This window comes from Limulus polyphemus, unplaced genomic scaffold (assembly GCF_000517525.1).
Source record: "Limulus polyphemus unplaced genomic scaffold, Limulus_polyphemus-2.1.2 Scaffold6859, whole genome shotgun sequence".
Taxonomy (NCBI): Eukaryota; Metazoa; Arthropoda; class Merostomata; order Xiphosura; family Limulidae; genus Limulus; species Limulus polyphemus.
Window position 1 is genome coordinate 26,741 of NW_013672469.1, and position 11,304 is coordinate 38,044.

Sequence of the window (11,304 nt, forward strand, 5' to 3'; positions counted from 1 at the left end):
TATGAACTAAATATAAAATTAGGCTAAGTTATTGAACTTAAAACTACAAATTTAAATTCAAAAGAATATGAAAAAAAAATATATATATATATATAAGAAAGTTAGTACCGGTAGTCATCAGGTTAATGATATTGATATATCTGGTTCTGTGGTAATATGAATGTTCTCTATGATATTGATATATCTAATTCTGTGCTAGTAAGAATAATTCCCTTTACAATACTGATGTATCTGGTTCTGTGGTAGTAAGAATAATTCCCTTTACAATATTGATGTATTTGGTTCTGTGGTAGTAAGAATAATTCCCTTTACGATACTGATGTATCTGGTTCTGTGGTAGTAAGAATAATTCCCTTTACGATACTAATGTATCTGGTTCTGTGGTAGTATGAATAATTCCCATTACAATATTGATGTATCTGGTTCTGTGGTAGTAAGAATAATTCCCTTTACTATATTGATGTATCTGGTTCTGTGGTAGTAAGAATAATTCCCTTTACCATATTGATGTATCTAGTTCTGTGGTAGTAAGAATAATTCCCTTTACTATATTGATGTATCTGGTTCTGTGGTAGTAAGAATAATTCCCTTTACCATATTGATGTATCTGGTTCTGTGGTAGTAAGAATAATTCTCTCTATGATAAGTATAGGAGTGAATTAGTTCAAAGTTAGTGGTTTTCATTTGGAATTATTATATCACTGTAATACCAGTCAAATATGAAAGTTACTTTAATAGATGTAAAACTGTAGATAATTAAAAGATTAAGTACTCTTCAGCTGACACAGGAGAACGAAAAAAGAAAGCTATAAGGGAATGTGATTCTTCTGTGTTGGTCTGTTTAAAAGTAATTTTTTTGTGCAACTTGCAATTATATAGTATAAAATTGGAAATAGGATGTTTTTCTTTGATATTTGATATTCATTGAACTGTGTGAACTTTTTGATATTTTCAAATGCAACTAAGTTTGCTGATAATGTAGTAACCATTTTTTTTTTTTCAGACATGCCTCATCTTGGTAGAGAGATCGGTCGAGGGCAATACGGAGTTGTGTATGCTTGTGAATCGTGGGCTGGGTTCTCTCCATGTGCTGTGAAGTCTGTGGTTCCTCCTGATGATAAGCACTGGAATGATCTAGCTATGGAATTCTATTACACCAGGTAAGGTTGGTGAAAAATGGTTACACCCTAGAGTGACCAAAGAACAGATTCTCCTCCTTCCAATTGAGGAGTCTCTTAAGGAGCATATTTACAGATGCTAATTCCAGGATCCTATCCATAATCTCCAACCACTGACCATAGGGAAGTAACTAGTTGGCAGCAACCCACTGCTTTTTTTTTTGATAAAAATCATGTTAGCTACAGACGTTTGTGTTTTTTCTACGTTTCTGTTAATTTGTCCATTTTTGGTCTCAAAATTGGAGACATGTAAAAATAACATTTGAAATGTATATTTTGTCTCTCACAAGTCACTGCCCAAGAAGCCTTTCATTCTGTTACCAGAACTCATCAGTTAGAGACACAAGATTCTTTGAAACACTATTTATGTATGCAGTATTATAATTTAAAAATGTTGATCACAAAATTTTTAATGTTACAAATTACATGCTAGTTTTGAATATCATATACCTATTAGTCAGAAAAAACATTCAGTTGTAAAAAAAATACTGAATAAGTCGCACAAAGATAGGAGTTGATGTAAAGTACTGTTTTTATTAATTATTCAGTTGTATTTCTTTATATTCAACTTTGCAATTTTCCAAATGTTTTATTATTTTATATAAACTGCATTAGTTAATGACAAGAACTTCAGCCTGTCTCTAATACATTATATTCCAAACTGGATTAAAAAAGCTTTTCAAACTGCCTTGTGTATGTTTTGTTTTCTACTGTGTTTTGAGGTCTCAAAATAAAGTCACGCAGGAACTATATTTGGGAAGCACTTCCCTAATGTAAGAATAAGTAACTAATTTTGATCTTTTTGTTTGCATAAAGTTTACTTCTCTTTTTAAGGGGAAAAAATTCTAATTGGTTTTACAGCATCTGTACTTTTATAGGTGTATTGCAGAACACGAGCGTGTTGTCCAGATTCAAGGCTCTGTGATAGACCATTCATATGGTGGAGGGAACACCCCAGCTGTTCTTCTTATCATGGAAAGATTACAGCGAGATCTTCACTCTGCTTTGAAAGCAGAACTAGACATCAACACAAGATTACAGGTAAGAAAATGTGAAAATACCATAAAAATAGAAACAAACTGTAGGCTGTAAGCCACTGGTGGGTCATTCAGTATAATGGTGGGTTGCAGAACAAGACATAAAAACATATTATTAAATTATTTATAAGATAATGGTCCTAAAATAATTTTTAGGAAACAAAACCAAATAAAGAAATATAAAGTACTACTAGTCTTTGCCCAAATATCCCCCCCTTTCCCCGCAGTTGAGCATGGTACAAAAAAATTTCTTAGCTACTCAGGTGGGTTACGAGTTGGGAGAGTTTGTGAATCCCTGTACACTTTGGTACTGTTGTTCATTATAGATTCATAAGTTAAACTTTTGTTTTACCAAGAAAGAACAATGAGATAAACCAGAGTTTCATCTTTTACCTTTTGTTCGTATGATTGGTATAATATTTCTATCATAAGTTATTTCATTCTTTATTGTAAAAGCTCTTTATCAAGACCAGTAGTTTGATTTTTTTTGTAACAGGTTAGAAACATAATTCTGTACTTATTGAATTTAAAAGTAAAATAGAACATTATCAGTCTTGGTACTCAACTTAGGTTTATAAAATATCACAGTCTTGGTACTCAACTTAGATTTATAAAATGTCACAGTCTTGGTACTCAACTTAGGTTTATGAAATATCAGTCTTGGTACTCAACTTAGGTATATAAAATATCAGTCTTGGTACTCAACTAAGGTTTATAAAATATCACAGTCTTGGTACTCAACTTAGGTATATAAAATATCAGTCTTGGTACTCAACTAAGGTTTATAAAATATCACAGTCTTGGTACTCAACTTAGGTTTATAAAATATCACAGTCTTGGTACTCAACTTAGGTTTATAAAATATCACAGTCTTGGTACTCAACTTAGGTTTATAAAATATCACAGTCTTGGTACTCAACTTAGGTTTATAAAATATCACAGTCTTGGTACTCAACTTAGGTTTATAAAATATCACAGTCTTGGTACTCAACTTAGGTTTATGAAATATCACAGTCTTGGTACTCAACCAAGGTTTATAAAATATTGCAATAGTCAGATTTTCATATAATTGTTTCTAGCTTTTTTCTGGCTCTGTATTATAACTTAAATGGTTTAAAATAAATAGCAAATTATTTTGTAGTTAAATATAGTTATGTGGAGAAAACTGTTTGTAAATAAAAGTCCAATGTTGTATGTGGTAAATGGTGGTAAAGAGTACAAGGTTAATTTGTTTTACAGCCTGTTTGAAATACATTCCTGTGCAAATTTCAATGATATTATTCATACTGTAGTTGACACTGTTAAGAACCTGAAATTTCAGAACTTGAAGCTGGATATAAATATTTGTGTTTTTATATGTTTTACCATTTTCTGTGATAATAAAAATTTATGAAGATATTGGACTGTTACTCATATGTTGGTATGTAGACAAGCTATGACGCAATGTTACATGTTTTGCTACTTTCTTAGATTGCATTGGATGTGATACAGGGCATTCGATTTCTTCACAGCCAAGGTCTTGTTCACCGAGACATCAAACTGAAAAACGTGTTGGTAAGTATGACCGTAGTGTCACACTATCTAGGTTGTTTATTGTCAAGTAGTAATTAGTTCTTCAGGCATTAAGTATAGTAATTACTATAGAGCATATGTCCAGATTATATTAAAATAACATTTAATCATTTTCTGACATATTTGTGAACAAGTAAATTTATCTTTCATTTATCTAACAATTTATTTATGTACAATTATTTTCCTTTCAAACTTTTAGCTTTTTATAGTAATAACATTATGGTGTGGGTATTATCTACATAGTTTATAGTTTAAAATCATAAATTAATATCAAAATTTCTGAAACTGGATTTGTATTTCATTATTATTTATTTTCTAAGTGAGGCATTAATTGATTATAAAATTTTGTATTTGGTTCCTTCTAATTTTCAATTTAAAATAATAATTAAATTATTATGGAATTTTTTATTTGGTTCCCTTCAGTGACTGGGTTATAAACTTTTTCTATAGCTTGACAAAAAGAATAGAGCTAAAATCACAGATCTTGGATTTTGCAAACCTGAAGCCATGATGTCTGGAAGTATTGTTGGTACTCCGATCCACATGGCTCCAGAATTGTTTAGTGGTCACTATGACAACAGTGTTGATGTGTATGCTTTTGGAATTCTCTTCTGGTATCTATGTGCAGGTCATGTGAGACTTCCTTACATCTTCGAGCAATGTCAAACTAAAGATCAACTTTGGAATTGTGTGAAAAAAGGTGAGACCAAGAAATTGTGTTTGTGTTGCGAGTTTATAATGCCTGTTGAGTTTTATTGCAGGAGGTATTTTATTCTGTTTTGGTTATTGAATAGTTAACTATATGTGTATTATAACAACAGCAATGCATTTCATCTCATAAAGTCAGCGTTAATGTGAGATTTTATCATAGCTATCATAAACACCCATACTCTGCTGCAGGAATCAAATTCATGATTCACAGAGGCTCTAATGTACAAGTCAAGCTCATCCATTATCCCCAGTTACTTCTATCCAACCTCAAGAAGAGGTTTATAATAAAAAGCAAACCCTGTTAGGACATTGTCTGTGCTATCTGAGCATGTGTGCAATGTTTGGTCCCCTAGGATCATGCAGTGGGGGCAGGAACACAATGTGATGCCAGATTCAGATTCAATGATCCTAAAAATCTACCTTCAGACCCTTATCATGCCTTGATGACTTTCTGGGCATGTGTCAACCCCTCTTAGTTGGAGGCCAAGTCATGAAAATATGGACAATTCCTTGGCCATACCAATTTAGTCTGCCAAAACTGTGGGAGAAGTTCACAGACAAACAAATGTACAGCAAGAATAAATTTATAGTAATATCAGTGCAGCCGATGTGACACCTGAAATTATCACATTTCTTAATTTCTAATATAAACTAAAATACTATTTCTTTGAACCCCTTTTCTACTCATTTTTCATTCACAGCATGCTTAATCCTCCCCCTCTTTCTCCTCCAGTTGGGTAAGTTTTGGTTATTGTGATCATGATGAAGCTTGGCTCAATCCTTGAACTTTCCAAGTGTTCACACATTTATTTTTTCAGTGATCAGTTGGGATTAAAGTACTTTTCTGAGAGGATGTCTTGACTATTTTTACAAGACTTCTGTTAACACTGTATCTATAGTTCAAAACAATATTAATTTTTCTTTTGTAAAATTCATTGAAAGAACATGAGGTCAAAGTCACAGATTTGAATTTCAAGTTCTATTATGTATAAATGTTTTATTAAGATATTGAATTTTTTTTTTTGCTAACAATCTTTAGCATTGCCAACTGAAATTTTTTGTTTTCTAATATATTTCCTATTTTATCTTTGAGGATGTTATTTTAAAAAGACATTCTTCACCAATAAGAGTTTGCAGAATATTTACCTTGCCAAGTTAGAAACTGTGTTTCTAACAGTTGTTAGTTTTTCTGCAGGTGCTCGTCCAGAACGTTTGCCACAGTTTGATGATGAATGTTGGAAGCTGATGGAGGAGTGCTGGGCTAGCGATTCTTCTAAGAGACCTCTTCTTGGCGACGTGGAGCCGAGGTTGGTGGCTATTATGGAATGCCATATCACCAGTTGTGCAAGAAGTAGGTATTGTTTTGCACACACATGATCACATTCGTACAGACGTAGGCATGTAACATCCACTGAGTGGATGCAAGTCAGCTCATAACTAGCTTATTAAGTTTGGAATTTTGAAAATGACCATTTCCTAAACACAAAGTATTCTTAAATTGCATATGAAATTATGAGAACTATCATATGGTAGGATCATAATCTTTGGTTCTCACTAGTCAAGTTGACTATTAACCATAAAGTTGAAATGGGGGCTTTAGTTGGGTTTGTTGGTTCTTCCTGCAGAGAACATAAAAGTGCCTACTCAATAGTTACGCATCTGGATCTGTGACAATTTCTGTTCATTCATTCCCCAGAGATAAAAAAAATAAATATTTTTTTATCATAAATTATCCTTAATTTGAAAGATAACTCCAGTGTAAAGAATATTGTAAAAAGGGTTCTTACAATACAAGAGTGGCACTAAAAATGGCCATGTTGCTGTTGATGACTGTAAACTGAACTATTCTAAAACAAAAGAAAATGTTAAAGAAAATTAATTATAAAGCCACAACATAAGGCTATATCATTTTTATAGACAATTTGTTTACACAAGTGTGGGTGTGTGTTATTGCTAGGTTTTTTTTTTTTTTTAGGTGTGTAGAACTTGGCATGTTATTTTTTTGTGATTGTTTTAAACCAAGATATAACAAAGAGTATTGTATGCATACAAAGATTTTCTGTTCCCTTTATTGTTAATGCATATGTACATACAATTGTAACAGTAAAGAAAAATGCTGCTTTTGTATTGTGTTTTCATAAGTAACAAACTGTCAGCAGTCTGATATCAGAGCATCTAGTTCTGACACATTTGTGTGTCCTCTTCAATTTCACAAATGTGTCAACTAGTTTCTCTGATATCAGACTTCTGACAGTTTGTTCCACTTGCTGTGATTTTTCACTAATTGCTACACATGATATTGTTCTTTTATTATTGTTCTCATAACTTCTTTCTGGGATTATAGTTACACCACTCATTATCAGTAAACTTCTAACGAAATTATATTAAAACATAATGGCAATGCTAGCATACTGTTAAGTTAGTTTCAATTGGTAAAAATTAACTTTTAAAAATATCTGTTATTATGTTGTAGTAACTGATATTTCTATAGTACATGATGATTAATTTGTTTTTTTTTAATTACTTAAAATAAGTTTTATTTAAAAATTTGGGCTTGATCGTTTACACTTGAAATTAAAATATCCAAAATATTTAGAGATATTGAGGGTTTGGCTATATAAAAATGTAATATTCTAAAATGTAAATATTAACAAAGTATTTATTTTGTATAATATAATTCTATAAAAATAGATAAAAAAATTTATAACATAACCATAGGACAGCATCATATTTTTTTAATGGTCACTTTTATATTTATTGTGAATGATGACTGTCTCTTGTACATCCAAAGGCCCTGATGTGAAACAAGAGGAACAGGTGGTACACCAATCGCCTTCTAGTCCCTTCACCATGCTGGAATTTCATTCTGGATAGCCAGGAGAACAGAAATGCCATCACCATGGTTGATTCAGTTCAAATTGAACAAATGGAACATTCTTCTGTAACTTGCAGTATAAGGAGCTGTTAACAGTCAGAAAAGGGTATAACGCTAAGAAAATATACCCTTTATATCATGCAGATACTAGCAAATGGACAATCAGACAGTGGCTGGATGAATGTTGTGTTGAAAGGGAAAAGATCATAGAGAAAGTTCAGTGCAAATTGTATTTTTGCTAAAATGTTAGAACAGTGTAAGGGAAAGTATCTATCCAGTAAAGTACTGTATTATTAAAAGATAAAAAAAACAAAACAAAGGGGAAAACTCTGCATAGATTTTTTTCTTATACCTGTGATTTATGACTATTTTACTTACAAATCTTGCTGAAAGTAGAATGTTTCTAAGTGAACTCTAGACCAGGGCAGTATTTTTTCTGAACCTTCCTGACATCTTAGAATTTTCAATCAGAATTTCCTATGATATTTCTCTGGCTTGAACACAATGTGGAACCACAAAAAAAAGTGTTTTGTTTTATCATATTTTTCTCAATGAAGTTTCCTGCAGCCAAGCAAATCTTATGAGAGGTTCCACCTATACTGTTTTTTTGTGAAAACCTTGACTTCTTGTCACCAATGGTGCCAAGGTAACAGTAAAAAATATTGTCCTGCTCTAAATTTTCATAAAAAATTAAGTTTAAGATTACTATTGAATTCAGCTTTGTCTTCCATAATAAAAATTGTAAAAATGATGAGACAAATATTTTACTGTTACTTCAAATTATGACTTTTAGCATGAGTCTTTCACATACTTCTGCTTAAGGCATTTCTTGGTAAATTGAACACTGAAAGTGTGTCGTTTCTATATATGTGTGTGTGTGTGTTTGTCTGGTTAGTTGTTTGTGTTCTGTGTTTACACCTTAAACTAGTTGTATGAGGATCACATCTGCAAGATTTTGGGTGAAACATTAAGGTTTTAGACACGATGCAGCTTAGTAACCATTTTTCCTTGCTATAGTAGTGAGAGGTTGGTTATTCAAGCTGGATAACCTGAAATTTTTTTTTTTGCTATGAATATTCTTGTCATTATATAGATAAGATACATGTTTAGAGTTATTCAACAATCTCTGTAAGTTAAGAAAATGTCTGCTTTTATACACAGAGGGAGGTTACTGTAAAACTTCCTTCAGAATACCCTCTTTTAAAGAAAAAGGGCTGTTACAAAAGTTAGGTGGGAAAATATTGCAAAGCACCTGATGTGTTTTGTTATGAATTTTGTCTTCCATGTTTGACCACAACCATGTAGCATCTTGCTGTTAATAATTAGCAACCTTAAAGATACATAATCTTGCTGTTAATACAGTAGAAGTCTAAATAGATAGAACATCTTGCTGTTAACACATTGGGAATCTATATAGATATAACATCTTGCTGTTAACACATTGGCAACCTGTATAGATAGAACATCTTGCTGTTAACACATTGGCAACCTGTATAGATATGACATCTTGCTGTTAACACATTGGCAACCTATATAGATAGCTTCCTGGTGTACAACTCTCTGCTGCTTCCCACTAACTGTTTAGCCAACATCTTTACATCTCTATGCAAACAAAATGATAGCAAATTTGGTTGTCATGGTGCTTATAAGCATTAATAACTAGCAGTAAATAAGTGGTTTTGTTGGTGCTTTGTGCTTGTTAAAAAAAACAGGTCAATAACTAAAGAGTTGATAATAATGTTGACTTATTGTTTGAAACTAAATTTAGATAACCTATTCTATTCTAGCATGTAGGCAGCATTAGGTTATTATCTTTTAAACATGCTGAACTATTAAGACTTAAAATAAAAATACTAATTTGTATTTGTATCAATATAAAAAAACTATACAAAGAAGATGTGGAATAAAAATGTTTTTTATAAAAACATCGAGATAATTAGATAAACTTGGTTTTATGATTTGAATACCATGAGAATTTGGTACTTAACAGAAGTATAGTTTACTAAACTACTGCTTGGAGTTGTGGTAGCCCCAGAATAAATTAATCTAAATATTCGCAAGGATTGTGAATATCTGTAATAGTTCTGCAGCTTGTTGTACATGCAGGCATGTATTGTATTCATTGTTTTGACTACACAGTAGTCTAATAAGTGTGATTTTAATTTTTGTTACTGTACTTTTTGCACCAATAAAAACAAATCACTGTATTGGTATTTTTTTAATAACTTGTTAGATTTAATTAAGAACATTAACTTCTCTTGAAGCTGTATTTGATGTACTAAATTATTTTTAGAGTAATTAATAACCTAATAAGTGCTTTCTCAATGACATCATAATCTAATATCCCACCTCGTTATTGTTACAATATAATCAATTAATGAGAAAATATATTAAAATATAAAGGAATTATGAAAGCACTCCATCGTTACACAGAGAAATAACCAGTGAGCAGGTTCAACAAACTGTACTGCTATTTACCTGGACATATTTACTTTGAAGATTTCTTTTAGTTCAGTATTTTATATTTTGTTAAGCCTGTGTTTTATCAACTGTATCATGTTTTGGATTGAGTTAATAGCGATAATTTGAACTGTAATTCTTTTTATGCTCGTATTTTTCACTGTAAGCTATAAAACAATTGATTGTACACAAAGTCATATCCTACATTATTTAAAATTATTTTTGCGAATTCCTAGTTTTTTGTTGTATCGTCAGCGTGAGAAAAAACAGTTCATTCTGGTGAAAGTTGATGTACGCATCAAATGCATATTTTTGTGTCTCGTGAGGCAGCGGTAACACTAAAATACGAAGTTTGATTCCTCTCAGTGGACACAGATGCTAGCCCAATGTGGTTTTACACTATAGCAAACAAACCAAACAATCTTTTTATATTTGTTAGGAATAGAGTTAATGTTGGCCACATCTATTAGTACAGATATTGGTGTTAACAGTTTCCCATGGTACATATAAATATGAAAAACTTGTGTACGATACATTTGAAAACTTAATGTTCCTATTTTAATCAACTTATGGGGTGACGTCATTTCCGTTAGATTTTTTTAACTCGCTTCAGAATATTTAAGATGGATTACTGTAGTTTGTAATTTTGTAAATATCTCTAAGAAACTACCTCGAAACCGGATGAGATTATAACCCTACTTGCCAGCAGTTGAACAAACCACCTGTGCTATCAAGTCTCAAATCTTGCAGTTCCCAGATAAACATTTACAAGTGGTTGATAAACAAATTTTTTCACTACAGCCCAATTGTCAGTAGAAAACAAACATATCGAATTGGACAAATGAATACACGTTCACAAACCTGTAGGAGGATATTGGGATAAACTGCTGTTAAGAATGAACATAGGCGGCCAAACCGGAGGCAACCCCCACCCATTTTGACCCAGTAGTGAAGTGTCCCATTGAATGCGGAATAGAGAATTGTATAAACTTATCATGAAAGTCGTTGTTTCAGTTTTGAAGTCAATAGTCACAGATAACAGAGTAAGTAACGTGCCTCCAATTGTTGCTACCCCCCCCCTCACCACCAAATTCAAATGTTCTGTCGCCTATGAGAGTGAAAACTGTGATATGATGATTGACATGCTACAGAAGCTGGTTTCTTTCCAAGAGAGGTAACTTCTGTAAGCGTATAGAATTACGTGCTCTACAAAATAACATAAAGACTGTGTGTTCCGTATCTTTATTCTTTACGCGAGTTTAGCGTCGCCTCGTGGATAAAAAATATATAAATAAATAAACAAAATATGTTGACAATCATGGCGAATTACAAGTGATTGTCAATAACGAATGAAGAGACAATAATCATGAAAATAACATATCAAGAAACAAAAGTTAACAAAAACATCCAATTATGGGTCTCGGACCCCACTTCCTCTAATCAATGAAAATTATAATGCCAGTAAGCTATT

The 11,304-nt window shown here is 32.0% G+C and overlaps 1 protein-coding gene across 1 annotated transcript in view; it reads left to right on the forward strand.

Moving 5' to 3' along the window:
* Positions 1 to 9,589, forward strand: part of LOC106474133 (dual serine/threonine and tyrosine protein kinase-like) — a 28,715-nt gene extending 19,126 nt beyond the window's left edge. Inside the window, 6 exon segments of the mRNA XM_022402495.1 lie at positions 1,004 to 1,160; positions 2,057 to 2,219; positions 3,686 to 3,769; positions 4,238 to 4,487; positions 5,694 to 5,849; positions 7,290 to 9,589. Coding sequence (XP_022258203.1) covers positions 1,004 to 1,160; positions 2,057 to 2,219; positions 3,686 to 3,769; positions 4,238 to 4,487; positions 5,694 to 5,849; positions 7,290 to 7,372 — 893 coding nt within the window. The 3' untranslated portion in view covers positions 7,373 to 9,589.
* Positions 9,590 to 11,304: the final 1,715 nt, after the last annotated feature.